The sequence below is a fragment of the Harpia harpyja genome, chromosome 3, assembly GCF_026419915.1.
Source record: "Harpia harpyja isolate bHarHar1 chromosome 3, bHarHar1 primary haplotype, whole genome shotgun sequence".
Lineage (NCBI taxonomy): Eukaryota > Metazoa > Chordata > Aves > Accipitriformes > Accipitridae > Harpia > Harpia harpyja.
The window spans coordinates 34,049,556-34,065,805 of NC_068942.1; the positions used below are offsets into that span (position 1 = coordinate 34,049,556).

A 16,250-nucleotide genomic window follows, 5' to 3' on the forward strand; every position below is an offset into this window, starting at 1 on the left:
ACTTCAGATCAGACCAAGGACTAACAAGTGGTGTGAGAGCAGTGGTCTTGCTGTTTTAGATAATATAGCATGAGGCAGACAAAATTGTATCTTTCAGACACCAATCGAGTTTAGTTTCATATAAAAAAGTCACCAAACTTTGAGAATGTAATTCTGCTGTCTATTGTAGCTTTACTTATGGTAAGCTCAGTCAGGTGTAAGAAGAAAGGGGCAAATTTGGATATTCATACTGGATGACTAATGGCTTTATGTAAAGTGCATCAGTGATCTAATAGACACGTGGATGCCTCAGGATCAAAGTCAAAACACATTTGAGTACTCTTCCGAGATACTGAGTGGACAGCCATGTCTGGGCCTCTTAGTTCAGTAGGTGTCTCGGACGAGTAACTCACTTTCAAAGCATTTCTCAGTTAAAGTGATTAGAACTGTTCTATTAAAACCCGTGGCATTATTATTAATTTTGGAAGATAAGCTAACTTACAGCTTCTTTCTCTTTCTCAGGTGGTCTGGTTTCTGCCAGACTGCAGATGTCAGTAACATCACAAATGGACCTTCCTGAAGAAATTCAGCATCCGTATACAAAATTTTCTGAATGGAAATTCAAGCTGTTTAAAGTGAGATCATTTGAAAAAAGACTTTCTGATGACAGCCAGCACATAAACAAAGACCAGGCAGAAGAGGACACTTCTTCAAGCAAAGAAATCATACTGCATAAAGATGAAGTGGTGCCAAGAGGAGAAAAGACGGACTTAATGGGCAATAGGCAGGCACTTGAGAAAGATGCCAACGACATGCAAACAGAGGACAATAAAGCTCATCAGAACAATCTGAAGCAACTTTGCCGCATCTGTGGAGTTTCATTTAAAACTGATTGTTACAAGAGAACTCATCCAGTGCATGGGCCGGTGGATGATGAAACTCTGTGGCTTCTGAGAAAGAAAGAGAAAAAAGCAACCTCTTGGCCAGATCTTATTGCAAAGGTTTTTAAGATTGATGTGCGAGGGGATGTTGATACAATCCATCCCACTCAATTTTGTCACAACTGTTGGAGTATTATCCATAGAAAATTCAGTAACACTGCATGTGAAGTATATTTTCCTAGAAACAGCACGATGGAGTGGCAACCCCACTCCCCAAACTGTGCTGTGTGCCACACTACCAGGCGGGGAGTCAAGAGAAAAAGCCAGCCACCCAGTGTACAGCATGGCAAACGTGTGAAGACTGTTGCAGAACGTGCTCGAATAAACAGAGGTGTAAAGAACCAAGCACAGATAAACAACAAAAATTTAATGAAAGAGATTGTCAATTGCAAGAATATACATCTTAGCACCAAGCTGCTTGCAGTTGATTACCCAGTAGATTTCATTAAATCCATCTCTTGCCAGATCTGTGAGCATATTTTGGCTGATCCAGTGGAAACAACATGTAGACACTTGTTTTGCAGAACTTGCATCCTTAAATGTATCAAGGTTATGGGCAGCTATTGCCCGTCCTGCTGGTATCCTTGCTTCCCTACTGATCTGGTAACCCCAGTGAAATCCTTCCTGAACATCCTTGATAGCCTGGGTATAAGATGCCCTGTAAAGGAATGTGATGAAGAGATCTTGCATGGGAGATATGGCCAACACCTCTCCAGCCACAAGGAGATGAAAGAGAGAGAGCCCTACAGCTACGTAAATAAAGGTGGCCGACCGAGGCAGCATCTCCTGTCTTTGACCAGGAGAGCTCAGAAACATCGTCTGAGAGAACTGAAACGTCAAGTGAAGGCTTTTGCTGAGAAAGAAGAGGGTGGTGATATAAAGGCTGTATGCATGACACTGTTCCTGCTAGCGTTAAGAGCAAAAAATGAACACAGACAAGCAGATGAACTGGAGGCTATAATGCAAGGGAGAGGATCTGGACTTCACCCTGCTGTCTGCCTGGCTATCCGAGTCAACACGTTTCTCAGCTGTAGCCAATATCATAAAATGTATAGAACAGTAAAAGCTGTCACTGGAAGGCAGATCTTCCAGCCTTTGCACGCTCTTCGCACTGCTGAGAAAGCCCTCCTACCAGGTTATCATCCATTCGAGTGGAAACCTCCCTTGAAAAATGTCTCCACTAACACAGAAGTGGGAATTATAGATGGACTATCAGGATTGCCACTCTCAATTGATGACTATCCAGTAGACACAATTGCAAAGAGATTTCGATATGATGCAGCCTTGGTTTGTGCCTTAAAGGACATGGAGGAGGAGATCTTGGAAGGCATGAAAGCAAAAAACCTGGATGACTATTTGAACGGTCCCTTCACTGTGGTAGTAAAAGAGTCCTGTGATGGAATGGGAGATGTCAGTGAGAAGCATGGAAATGGACCTGCTGTCCCAGAGAAGGCTGTTCGCTTTTCTTTCACAGTCATGAACATTGCTATAGCACATGGGAATGAAAGCAAGAGGATCTTTGAAGAAGCAAAGCCCAATTCAGAGCTGTGTTGCAAGCCCTTGTGCCTTATGCTGGCTGATGAATCCGATCATGAAACTCTGACGGCAATCCTGAGCCCCCTCATAGCGGAAAGAGAGGCTATGAAAAACAGTGAACTGCTACTTGAAATGGGAGGCATCCTGAGAACATTCAAATTCATCTTTAGGGGTACAGGATACGATGAGAAACTTGTGCGGGAAGTGGAAGGGCTGGAGGCCTCAGGTTCCACTTACATTTGTACCCTGTGTGACGCAACCCGCCTGGAGGCATCCCAGAATTTGGTCTTCCACTCCATAACCAGGAGCCATGCTGAAAATCTGGAGCGGTATGAAATATGGAGGTCCAACCCATATCACGAATCTGTTGATGAGCTCCGTGACAGAGTGAAGGGTGTTTCAGCCAAACCTTTTATTGAGACCGTTCCATCCATAGATGCGTTGCACTGTGACATTGGCAACGCAACAGAATTCTACAGGATCTTTCAGATGGAGATCGGTGAAGTTTACAAGAATCCTGATGTGTCTAAAGAGGAGAGGAAGAGGTGGCAGTTGATTCTGGACAAACACCTCAGGAAGAAGATGAACTTGAAGCCTATGATGAGGATGAACGGAAATTTTGCTAGAAAGCTCATGGGCAAAGAGACAGTAGAGGCAGTATGTGAGTTAATAAAGTGTGAGGAAAGGCATGAAGCCCTGAAAGAACTAATGGACCTTTATCTGAAGATGAAGCCAGTGTGGCGATCCTCGTGCCCTGCCAAGGAGTGTCCAGAATTGCTGTGCCAGTATAGCTACAATTCACAGCGTTTTGCTGAGCTCCTATCGACAAAGTTCAAGTACAGATACGAAGGCAAGATTACAAATTATTTCCACAAAACCCTTGCTCATGTTCCTGAAATCATTGAAAGAGATGGTTCCATTGGGGCCTGGGCAAGTGAAGGAAATGAGTCTGGAAACAAACTGTTTAGGAGGTTCCGAAAAATGAATGCCAGGCAGTCCAAATGCTATGAGATGGAGGATGTCTTGAAGCATCACTGGCTATATACCTCTAAGTACCTCCAGAAGTTCATGAATGCTCATAAAACATTAAAAAGCCAGGGCTTCACCATTGATCCAGAGGATAGTTTAGGTGACTCCTTGCCACTGGAGGTCTTGGAAAGCAATGATTCAGCGGAGCTCTAAATGTAAAGCACATTTGGTGTTGGATTTGTGACGGGGTCTTCCTGCAAGAAGGCAGCTTCTTTTTCAGGCCTGTAGAGGTACAGGGAAGTCTGAAACAATCATTTTTACACTCGCTGTTAAAGGTGCTGAGTGGAGTTTAATAAACACCACGTCTGTTGGGATTTTCCAAGAGGCAATGCAGTGGTGCATTTACCAGTTGTTATGTGAGATGAAAGCAGAAACAAATTGCCAAGAAGGGTCTTCGGTTTGTTTTGGTCTTAGACTGTTGTTTACAGGTGAGAAAGCCAAAGTAAACAAGGTTTTATATAAAGTAGCATTTTGGAATGAATATGATTCTGGAGAGTGATGACAGTTGCTGAAAAAGGGAGTGTGGCTATTTGTTCTGCTTGTGTTTTTAAAACTATTTTTTATTTAGTTCTTAAGGGGGTTTGATTGTTTTATTGATGGTCCTTTGGCTTTTATAAGCAAGGATTTGTCGGTGTGACACTTGGGCAATTGTTTTGGGATAAAGTTCAGTTATTTTTGTATAAAATACTGACTAAAGATGCAAACTTTGATCTCAGAAACTTTAAAAAATATTATTATCTAACATTTATATTATAGTACTGCTTAGGAACAGGTGGTGGTATCACCATGCTAATTTACTATATGAAGATATAGGAAAGGTAGCTGGAATTTTGTAAAGATATTTTTATTGTAGTCTGTTTACTCTAAAATGCAATCTTGTACTTGTTCTCCTAAATCAGGATTTACAGTGCCTTGTGGTTATCTCACTATACAACGTACATTCCAGCTCTGCTGTGTAGCTTGTTGCTTCATGGGCATTTTAGATTTCTGTGGTAACTTCAGTATATAGTATAATTTTTATTAGTAGAGTTTTATTGGGTGAATTCCTGGCCTCACTGAAGTCACCAGTAAATCATCATTAATACCAGCAGGCCCACAGTTTCACCAAGTGACTTTAGTCGCAGCAGACCCATTTCTCAGGCAATGGATATTACCTTGATCAGACACATGCCAGTGTTCTGATCTTCTCTATTAGGATATTTCACTGACTGCTGCTGATGTGCTCCCACTGCATCTGACACCGAGTGTTTTCACACCTGGAATACATCACACTCACAGTCTCATTTTCCTAAGCTGTAGAAGAGGAATGATATTTATTAACCTCAAAGATAGCTGGCATACAAGATTAGTTAAAAAGCAATGAACTGTCTTGAAATTACTGCATACTATATTTTACATTATTACAGCAATGTTTAGTTGGCATTCATGCGTACTATATTAGATGAACCACTTTGTTGGTGGTATTTGCCTTTCTGAAGTGGTATTTAGTATATTCATATACTAAAATTATATGAATTTCATTCAATGACATATTCATGAAATATACTCGAAAATACCTGAGATGCCCTGAAATCATCTAGCCTTTCAGATTTGCACCTGTAGCTAGGGCATTACTGTGTTCGGAGTAGTATTTCTGAAACAAGATTAAATGCAGAAACAATCAAAGCATGGATCTAAAAGAATCCGCTTTTTGTTTTTGTTTTGATGTGGCAGAAGTTGGTTTGTGAGTGTAAGTGAATCACAAACTTAAAGAATTAATGGTCTGAGGTTTGTTTAGTAGTATCTTGTTCATGTTATTTACTATATCTTTGAGGGTCTGGTATTTACCATTTATGGACAATGAAAAAATAGAGTTAAGTGTTAGTAATTAGCACAAATATTTGTGTTATTCTCATTATGTCTTTCTTTTGATTTTATTAACTAAAATACTATTTTTTAAAGTATTCTGTAATTTAGGATTTTGTTTTAATATGGTTTCTTTAAACATAGTTTAACATTATGTCAAAATTTACACTTGGAAATAATGCCTTTTACTTAAAACATTTACTTTTCTAAGCAGTCATAAGGACTACAGCATCTTTTTTTTATGGTGTACCATGTATGGCTGCACCTACTGAGTGTTTCTAGATTAATTTTTTTTTTTTCAATTCTTTGAATAAAACAAGTATTTCCCATAGAGCATAAATACCAGGTTTAGATTAAGGATCATTCTTTACCAATAAATGCAGACAACAAGTAGAGCTCTTTCCCAGGGAGTATAAAAATCAGGAATAAAGAGCATCCTTTAGCAGTAAATGCAGATATAGTCTGCATTTTTGGTTGGCATATATTTCATCATGCAAATAGTTGCACGCTTTTCTTTTTTTCTTTGTATGTATATTTGGGACAACTGTATTACCTTATGTTTTATCCTTGACTCTGCTTGAATAACCTAGGGCCTAGTTTAACAATCTTGACTCAGCTCATGGTGATTTTCCCTCCATTTAAGTGGTATATACAGTTTTTGTTGCCTTTTGCACAGGAGTGAATTTCACTCCCAAGTAATCCGGACCCATTCATTGCAATGCATATGTGCCACTGGAGTGACAGGCCAAACTGTGTTCATTTTGCACATGTAATTTCAGTGACTCCGCTAACATTTTCAAATTCCAAATTCACTTTAATAAGCTTCTCATGTAACAGCCAGTGATTTGTCTCACTGCCTTCAAAAGGGCTGAGTAAGTTTTATCCATATATGTATGATTTCTCAAGACGAGGCTTATATCCTGGGGTAACTTGTCAGACTGAACAGAACCTGGATGGGGACAGAGACTACAGTGGCACGTGAAGGTATTCTTTTGTGAAATATTATTAAGCCATCAAGACACATTTCACATTCTACCAGCTCTGGGCACGATAGCTGACACAGAGAACTACTACTATTTTTTTTTCTTTTCTTTTCTTTTCTTTCGACTTGGATCTAGTTTAATCTTCTTCTTCCCCATTGTTGACAACTTCTGTAAATCAAGAGACTCTCTTTGAGAGTTTTGAACTCATTAAAACTAACAGCACTGAAAGGGTAGGTACCGGCAAGTGAAGCTTTTGTAAACAGGGATAAAATAACAATGCTGCATGCACACAGCCATGCATTGGAAGGCAAACAAATTCTTATTGCAGACAGGTGCATCATTTGGTTACGCAGTCTATTGTTAAGCTTTTTGATTTTGAAGAGGCTTTAGAAAAATGGAGACACTTTTATTCATGGTACTCTTTCAAACCTTCACATTTTCTTTTTTACGTTAATACTTGGTACAAATCCTTCAGTAATTCATGGTAAATAATTTCCTTCTGAAATTGTATGGACTGTAGTTTTTATACAATCACATTATGTATCTTGTTTTGTTTGGTCTTATTCAAGGGCTTCGTATGGTGAATTGGCATGTTATGAAACGATGTGAACTATGTTAGAAGCCATGATTCTGGTCTCATGTATTTTTTTCCTCACAGGAATAATTCTATTGACTTTAAGCAAATCAGCTTAGACTTTTAGTCAGGTAGTTCAGAAAGAAATACTAGATATTTACAGCACCCTAATTTCTGACTACACTGAGTTCTGTGCTTTGTCTCACCGCACGGCTTCATAATGTTACCTTTTCTTACTGTATTACAGTTTCTTAATTAATGAAACCTGTTTAAAATAAAGGTCGTATCAATATTTAAGTTTCCGGCTTTGTATTTCTTACCAGTTTTTCAATTATGCACATAATTTCATGGTAACAGTCTTACTTCTCATTCAAATTGTGGATGCTTTTCATATTTAGGCTGTTCTAATACCCAGAGACAGCTGTGATTCCAGCCTTGTTCTGGAAGTCACTAAATTAACACAAATGAGTATTACTCTGTGAGTCTCAGCAGTCCTTTCAGCACCTTTCCTCACAGGCAACTGTTTGACAGAAAACTAAACTAATTTAAAAACAGTTTTATTTAGTCTGTAAATGGTTTTTGCTTCGTTTACAAATACCATCCCAGTGTTTGTTTAAAACCAGCCTCACACTGTTATGTCCATGCTAATATGTTAAGCCTCTTTACTGGTTTCCGTGCACCCTTTGCATCAAATTTTGGCTCCTCGTCATAGACTGAGCTGCAAAGATTAGTTCCAATCTACCTTTCAGTTCATGAATTGTAGCTTCCCTTTATTCCACTTCAGAAAATCTTCCTTTCTTCCCTGCAATGATATCTCAGGGTCAAACGACTTATGTAAACCAACTGGTTTGGGTGGAATTAATGATGAGCAAATTGAGCTACCTGATTTCCTTGTGCAATCAGGTAATTAGACATCTAATTTCTGGACTTTATATCACCAACTTAGTTCTTTCATCTGACCTTGAATAAAAAATGTTGGATGGAAAAACCAGAACCCATATAAAACAAAAAACAAAGCCTCAGAGAGTTTCCAGGTAAATTAGGGTGATTTAACACCTTTATTCCTAAACCTGTTATAACTGACTGAATTTTACTTTTCATGTATTCCTGTTAGAATTGGGATCAGATGAAGAATAATGAGGCCTGTCACCACTCTTCTTCAGAGTACTGTTTTAGGTGACTGAATATGGCACAATTTTCAAACAGCTGACCGGCTGCAACTCCTAAGTGTGGGAGCTTTTCTACCTTCTGCATCCAGCTTAATATTGTCCATAATACAAAAGGACACATTAGAAGGGATTTAATTAGCACCTTTTCTAGCAGCATCGAGAGAGAGGTCAAGAGGTGTATTTTGAATGCCCAGCTCTTTCTCTGAAGGTGGGCATTCTGATCCAGTGGACGAGGAAATTCACAATAACTACCACCCGAAGGAGGTCCTGCACACCTGTGTTAGGGGCCAGTGCCCTGTTCTTGAGAAATCAGAAGGTTTATAAGGTTACTGTCTTGCTTTTTTTAAAGAAAAAATGGGCTTCAGTGTCATGATTTTCAAAGGTCAAGTAGAGGCACCAAATTAGAGTTTGATTTTCAGGGGCTGTTGCTGAAGCCCCTCCCAGAAGTTAGTCTTGTTTGAAATGGGATAGGGTAGGAAATCAAATACGGAGGGAGCTATAGCCACTAATCATGAAAAAAAAAAAGAAGTCAGACAGCCCTTCTGTCTTTAGTACATTGAGTCTAGCAGTAAATAACTTTACAGATTCCTTTTCCATCTGAATTCAATCTTTTCCTTTTGCTTTGGGCTCCCAGTTACATTATTTCCACTCCTTTCAATGGTCTATTGGTGCAATGAGTCACTCTGAACTATGACGCATGTTTTAGTGCTACCACTAAAGTTTGTGCTGCGCCTTTCCTGTAGATTAATCAGGTACTTCAGGGTCCAAGCACCTTTCAATAGCAGTAAAATCCATATATTATTCTTGTAAAAGCTGATAATAACAACGTAGTGTTACTAAAATGTGTCTGGGAACCATGACGCTGCTTGTTGTGGTTACAAAACACACAGGTCGGTTGGATGCAGATACAATAGAGGTTTATTTCTGCACTCAAATCTACTTCATTTTATCTTCTAATTCTAACCTGCCTGAGGAAGAAACGTCTTGTATTGATTAGCTGGTTTTGAAGACAATCAATGCTCTAACAAGTACATGACTCAAAAGTGTAATCAGAATTATCAAGGAATTAACTACTTTCTGCAGTCTTGAATGCTATGTCAAGTGTCTTCTTTACAGGCTGACTGATGTTCATATATCTCTTTACGTTCGAGTCCTCTGGAATATTCTATTACTTTAGTTATGACTTCCTCTTCCCACGGTGACCACAGTCACTGAGCTGTGATTTAATGCTGCTTGTACTGCCCTTCACTGTGAGGCTGGGACATGGTTTGACCAAGCAATTTCTCCCTCCTACTCAAATAAACCATAGATTTAAAAAAAGCACAGCTCCAACATACAATACACTAATGTTATGGGCCTGATGAGGAATATCGTAAAGTCTGACTGTGAATTGCTTTTTTCATAGCCACAGTCTTAAAGTAAAGAACAACAGCTCAGGGAAGAATTGGAAGGGGCCTCAGTGTGTGCTTGTGCTTGCCACATGCTGAGCGAACCTGCACTCACCTCCCGGGGGGGCTCAGGGAGTCACTCCAGGTGCAGGAGTCAGTTCTGGAAATTCAGAGATGCTCCCAACATACTGCAGTCACACCGCCAGGCTATATCTGGGGCTGAACGTCACTTGTGCTACCCCAATGTCGAGCTTTCCCTTTGGAAAATGTTTCCATCCTTTTATTTGTCTGCACTAGTGTCGTGGTTTAACCCCAGCCAGCAAACTAAGCACCACGCAGCTGCTCACTCACTTCCCCCCCAATACCCAGTGGGATGGGGGAGAAAATCGGGAAAAGAAGTAAAACTCGTGGGTTGAGATAAGAACGGTTTAACAGAACAGAAAAGAAGAAACTCATAATGATAAAGATAACACTAATAAAATGACAACAGTAATAATAAAAGGATTGGAATATACAAATGATGCACAGTGCAATTGCTCACCACCCACCGATCGACACCCAGTTAGTCCCCAAGCAGCGATCCCCCCACCCCACTCCCCCCAGTTTATATACTGGGCATGACGTCACATGGTATGGAATACCCCTTTGGCCAGTTTGGGTCAGCTGTCCTGGCTGTGTCCTGTGCCAACTTCTTGTGCCCCCCCCAGCTTTCTCGCTGGCTGGGCATCAGAAGCTGAAAAATGCTCGACTTTAGACTAAACATTACTCAGCAACAACTGAAAACATCAGTGTTATCAACATTCTTCTCATACCTAGCTCAAAACCATAGCACTGTACCAGCTACTAGGAAGACAGTTAACCCTATCCCAGCTGAAACCAGGACAGCTAGCAGACAAATTTGTCACACAAATGACTGAGGGTCTGAGGAATTGGAGATAATGACATTAACTGGGAGAGGTAACAGGCAAAAACTCGGACTGGACATTGCCAGGGAGTTCAATAATTGTGGGGAGTTTTTGTTGTTGTAAAATGGTGAAGGGATGAGAGGTGGGGTTTTGCTGTGTAAGTATATTGTCCCCTTTGCTGGTGTTGTGATGATGTGGCTTTAATTTTGGTGTGCATTTTTTTGTGGTTGATGTAAATGAAGTCTATGAAGAGTGCATGATGAATGTATATTTGAATGACAATTAGCTAAGTAAGACTTATGACTAACCTACAAAAGGGGATGTTGACTATTGAATGTCACCAGTTTGAAGGGACTTTACATGGGCATGATATTATTTCTTGGAAAAACATATAGCACTATATACTCTGAGCTTAGGTAAAGTAGCATGACAAAGGAAACAGGAAGCCGGCATTGAAATCTATGAATTTATACCAATATCAGAGTGGTGAGAGGAGAGTCAGGGTAGTAATACTTCCCATTTACAAGCTCTATCCCAGCTATAACCTCCCTCAGCACATGAAAGGGTTGGAAACGGAAACTTTGTATGGTTGCCCTTTACTTTGCTCTGCTGTTGACTTGAGTTGTGAAGGTTTTAAGGGACTACTGAGCATACATGTCTGTGTTGATAGGAATACTGTACTACAGATGCTGCTTTGTAAAGGAGCGGCTGCTCAGGGTCTGCACATAGTGATCAAACGGCTGACAGCTGCTCCCGTTTTTCTTTTTTATTCAGGGGTCCAGCATGAGAGCTGGACTGTGAATACTGAGCTATTATTGTTGGCTCACAAATGTTGAGCTGATGGTATTGATTTTTTGAAAAGATGTTTGGAGCAGTAATAAAAATAAAAAAGTCAAGAATGATGAGGCTTTACAAATAGCCAATAAAAGAATCCACAAAAAACTTAGTAAACTCTTGGGCTATTCAACCTTGACAATGTCCTTTTCAATCTGAATCCAATCTTCTCCCCGTGCTTTGAGCAGCCAGCTGCATTTGTTTCCACCCTCACAATGCTCCACTGGCTCAATTGAGTCACTCTGAGCGACAGCTTGCACTTCTAAGCTTTCACACTCTACACAGTCACCCTGGGAGAGCAGAGAAAGAAATGCATAGTGGAGGACTTGGAGTAAATGATAAAAGTCCTGTTCATCAGAAGGAACTTCTTCTGAAGGCAATGGGAGCTCACAGCATGGGGTGGCTGTGAAGCTAGACCCCTCATCCGACTTCAGATGGACCTCCCAAGCACACATGCCATCCTTTCGTAGACTTTGGGATTTACAGTGTTTGATTTACCCCATGAGTAGGTGAAAAAAGTGCACTCATTTTTATTATAAACTTTATTAGCTCACTGGAGTTTAAAAAATACAAATACAAAGCAGTTGTTGAGCACGGTGGTTTAAAAAAGCAGTTTGATTTTTCCTATGAGATGATATTCCACAACTGTAGCCAAAACTGACATATAATCATGCAATACCTCTCAAAATAAAAAATTAATTATCCAGAATTAAATGCTCTGTATGTAAGCTTTCCATAATGGAAGTCCCTGAAGAAAACTGACCCTCAGTGTCTGAATATTTCATTATTTCTGACACAAGGGACTTAAGCCACCACTTTAGTTTAAAACCAGAGTAATTAGTCTAATTTTATTTCATTACACCAACATAAAATTGGAGTAATGCAGCTATAAATTAGGCCAAATATTTCTAGAACTACTCACTAAGATAAAAAATTAAAATGGGTAATATAAAGTTCTTTATGGACAGATGCTAACAGCACTGAGTACATGGGATAATGTCTTATCCTACCAGCAGTTCCATTAAACTCACTGGGGATAACCGGGGAGTAAGTTATAGCATAAAATACAGCACACAGTTACCACTATCTGGCTGTGCATTTGCACAGTGCCCTCTATGATGGGGTTCCTATCCGGGCATTACAAAAATACACGTAAGAGACAAAATAAATTCATGAGCTTTGAAAAGTAACTGAAATATCGAGATAACTGAAATCAATTAAGTAAAAAGATCTCTTCGAGCTCCAATAACCCATTTTGCTTCAACCATTACTAGCTGTCTTTGCCCGTGATTTCACTTCCTCCCAGGTGAATACAAATCAGCAGTGTAAATCTATTCAAACAACCTCCGAAGAAAGGACTTTTTCGCTGGCGTTGTTAACTTCATGGTTGTCTTTTTACGCAATGGTTTCATGGGTTGCTTTTTCAGGTGCACCACCTTTTTGGGAGTTTGTAGCCCTTTATTAAGGTCAACGTGCTCGTTGCAGAAGTACTTGACATTTGCTTCTGAGAGACGTAGGAGCATGCTCTCTGAGAGATCCATACATTGCGCGTGGACCCAGTGGCCAGCCCCACTGGAGCACAGGATCATTGCAGGCTTGTTGAGCTCTGTTGAATAGAAAGGGACCCAGGTGTTAATGTCAATATTGCAACTGGCAGAGCAGGTGATCCAGTAGCCTGTTTCTGATTCATCTTCATCATCTTCATTGTAAGTGTCAGTATTATCAACATCAAAACTATTGGCTTCAGCACTAAAACAAAACTCTTCCGAATCTTCAAATGGAGTGGAGTCTCCAGGGTCTTCGGTCGAGGTCTGACTGGAAATTTGTGCCGTCAGTTCTTCCTCCTGGTCCTCTTCTGCTCCTTTGCATCTCAAAATGTAGAAGTAGTTTGCATCTGAGATTAACTGTTTGTTGGCTCCTGGAATGCCCAGCAATACAGACCCTTTACCCATATCACAGCCAAACCACATCCTGCAGTGTTTAATATCTGGTGTCCAGTCTGGGCTCGCCCTTTCGACAATCTCTATCTTACTATCTTCCAGAACTATGGTGTTACACACCAACCGTTTCTGGTTGTCAGACTGGTAGCCCCCGACAAGGACAAATTCGGAATCACCGGTTTGAGTCACTATAGCACTTGACACAGATATCCCCCCTGGCAAAATGGTGCAGGTCACAGCTGGGCTGCCCAGTGGGAGATCAACTTTTAGCTTGTACAAGCTGGGGGACCTCGTGTTATTTTGAAGCGAATGACCTCCCAAAATGTAGATTGTATCGTTTCTGGCAACTGAAACGTGGAAAGCGAGTCCGTCTTGAAGCTCTGGAAGTACGTATGATGTACAGCATCCAAACTCAAAATCAACGAGAAACACAGATGGCAAACAGTCAACTACGCTGTTCCATTTTTCAGTGGTTCTTTGTGCAAGAGGAGTATATGCTCTCCCTCCAAATATAACGCTCATGCTTTTTCCCTGGCTATGAACTACGTTAATTGTATGCCCATATCTAGCTTCAGGGACATCTCCACCCAGGTCTTTCTCAACGCATTGCAACGTGGTTTTCTTGCTATTTTTGCTGACCAGACTCATAACATAAATCTTATCAGAAAGGTCATTGTTAGGTGTTTTCCCACCATGGATGATATACTGGTACTCATCAGACTCCGCATTGCCTCTGAGCGTGCAAAGAGCAGGGTAGCGGAGGGGGGGGAGGTAACAGGAGTCTTTAGAGAAGAAGGCAGGTTTCATTTTGAGCTCGTTCTGCTTTATATCGAGGAGGAAAACACCAGTGGGACAGGATCTCTTTGGCCATCCTTTCTGCCCAAAAAAGAAAACGTGTCCGTCAAAATTCAGGAGAGAGAAGCCTGGCTGAAGCAAGGACGAATTACTGATGGCCGATGCCACCTGCAGCGACATTTTGTTCGGTGACTGGGCCATACCGCGGTCAATATCTGAGGGGAAAAAAAAAAAAACCCCACAAAAAGAACACATGAAACATGCTTTAGACCCTGGGAGAGTCGTTCAACAGCACTGGAAGAAATCGTATTAAAGCTGCGCTTCACGCTTTGAGAGCCAAGAAGAGACCCTTCCCCGCACCTCAAGACACGAACCGAGCGAGAGCTGCGCACCACGCCGGCGGGATTTGGTGCGGCCCGCGGCCCGCTGAGCCCCTCAAACCCCAACCTTTGGGTGTGCGGCAACGCTCCCATGGAAACGGCGGCCCCGCGGCCTGCTGGGGACGGTAGTTCTCGCGTGGAGCCTGGGCCCGGCGCGGCCCGACCGCCGCTCGGCTAAGTCCGCGGGCGTGAGGGAGCGGGACCGGAGGGGTTTGGCGGGCAGGCGGCGGGTGAGTGGGGCCGCGGGGCCGGCAGCGGGCGCCTCTCCTGCCGGTGGGATTCGGCCGCGGGACGCCCGGGAGCGGAGGGATGAGAGAAATCGCCCCGTTTCCCGCCCGTTTCTCGCCTCGGCGGCGCCGGGCCGGTGCGGCAGGCCGCCTCAGCGGGCGGCAGGGCATCGGCGGAGCGGGGCCGCGGGTCCCCCGGCCCCGGCGAGGGCCTGCCGGCGGGCGGGCCGCCTGCCTGCGCCTCGCTCCGTCCCTGCCGGCCGTGTGCCCGGGGCGGGGGGCGAGATCGGCACCCCGCTGGTGGGACGGGGGGGGGAGCTCCGCCGCCGTCCAGGCCGGCCGGGCCCAGGTGAGCTGAAGTAAGTACGTGCGCGGCCGGCCGCAGAGTTCAGGGGAAGGTTTTGCAGGTTTACAAGGAAAAGACCCAGCTTTGCTGAAGACGTGCGGGAGCGGGGGGTGCCGGCTGTATTTCTAACCGGGCAGGTATCGCTGCAGTGGCAGAGGCAGAAGCCGTTCGGGCCGGGGCGAATCCCCCGCCCTTGTGCTGCACAGCCCGCTCGGGGTGACGGTCTGTGTGGCGTGGGAGTCTGGCTGCTTTCATGGTGCGATCAAATCGTTGATCTTTGCTGTTTGCTCATGCCTTCGTGAGTAGGTTTCAAGGGATACCTTTTACTTTTTTGGCCTGTTTGTTCAAAAATCTGACAGAGTTTATGTCATCAGCCTGGATAATAACACTGAACGAGCTTTGGAGAGCGCTGACACCAGAGAGGCAAACAACTGGCCGGTTCATTGGCGCTCTCCTGTGACAGCAGAGTTGTGCCTTTTTGTAAATGCCCAAGGTCTCTGCCCCAGCCTTTGCAAAATCCACAGAATTTAAAGGTGTGAACTAGCTTTCAAATACAGTATTGGAAAAAAAAAATAAAACCTCTGCGTTTTGAAATATAATTCCTTGTTCTGAAATCTTTAGGATTCATATTCTCCTTGCCCCTGCTTTTCATTTTGCTGGAACAACAAAAACAAGGCACATAGGGTTTCTTTTTTAAGGAAGGATTGATATCTTCTAGTTGAGTGACAGCAAAACCTGGAGACTCCAGAACAGCATAGGGTACAGTGACAGTCACTGTAGGAACTGATGACAGTGACTACATTAAATTGCCATCAGTACATGTTCTCAGGCACAGTAGGAACTGTTGTACCACATTCCTGTACTGCCTGCCCACAAACTGGTACACAAACTGCTGTGCTAAAATGTGGATCTGCCATTAAATGCTTTCAGAGGGAGGTGAGCCTGGTCAGATGTGCTTAGGCCAGAGCGCACAGACAGAGTAGGCATAGCCACTACTGAGTCCATTTAAAAAATAATCCACGGAATAGCTGGCTTATCTTTTTGCATGTTGTGGAATCATCCAAAGATCACAGTCAAGTTCTGTTCACTGTGTAGCCAGTCCTAATGCCTCTGCCCTGAAGGTGGTAGTTTTTTCTACATTTAGATTCCCTTTCAGAAGAACTGCGCTGTAGGTGAAGTTCAGTTGCGAGTTAATTAAATTAGTGAACCCTGTTCTGAGCATGTCAGTATAGACAGGAGGTTTTGTTCTTACTACTTGCATGAAGAAAGATTGGCCAGGTTATTTACATTTGGGTGATACGCTAAACAGGAATCTCTGCTGCCTGTTTCTTATAGCCATTCAAAAATGGTGTTGTTTGTTAGAAGACCTTGCACCAAGT

The 16,250-nt window shown here is 42.5% G+C and overlaps 3 protein-coding genes across 7 annotated transcripts in view; 2 read left to right on the forward strand and 1 right to left on the reverse strand.

Moving 5' to 3' along the window:
• The first annotated feature begins 527 nt into the window (after positions 1-527).
• On the forward strand, positions 528-4,082 carry RAG1 (recombination activating 1). Its single transcript, XM_052781897.1, has one exon. It carries the CDS (start codon positions 528-530, stop codon positions 3,636-3,638), a length of 3,111 nt encoding a protein of 1,036 aa, XP_052637857.1. The 3' UTR covers positions 3,639-4,082.
• Positions 4,083-12,088: 8,006 nt separating this feature from the next.
• Positions 12,089-14,121, reverse strand: RAG2 (recombination activating 2). The gene has a single exon (XM_052783750.1). It carries the CDS (start codon positions 14,117-14,119, stop codon positions 12,515-12,517), a length of 1,605 nt encoding a protein of 534 aa, XP_052639710.1. The 5' UTR covers positions 14,120-14,121; the 3' UTR covers positions 12,089-12,514.
• Positions 14,122-14,397: 276 nt separating this feature from the next.
• IFTAP (intraflagellar transport associated protein) overlaps positions 14,398-16,250 on the forward strand; it is a 70,825-nt gene continuing 68,972 nt past the window's right edge. For 3 of the 5 annotated variants that reach the window (XM_052781902.1, XM_052781903.1, XM_052781900.1), the window contains exon 1: positions 14,398-14,528. The gene's annotated coding sequence lies outside the window, so the exon portion shown is untranslated. The remainder of the gene's footprint in view (positions 14,529-16,250) is intronic. The other 2 variants (XM_052781898.1, XM_052781899.1) reach the window with 2 other exon arrangements.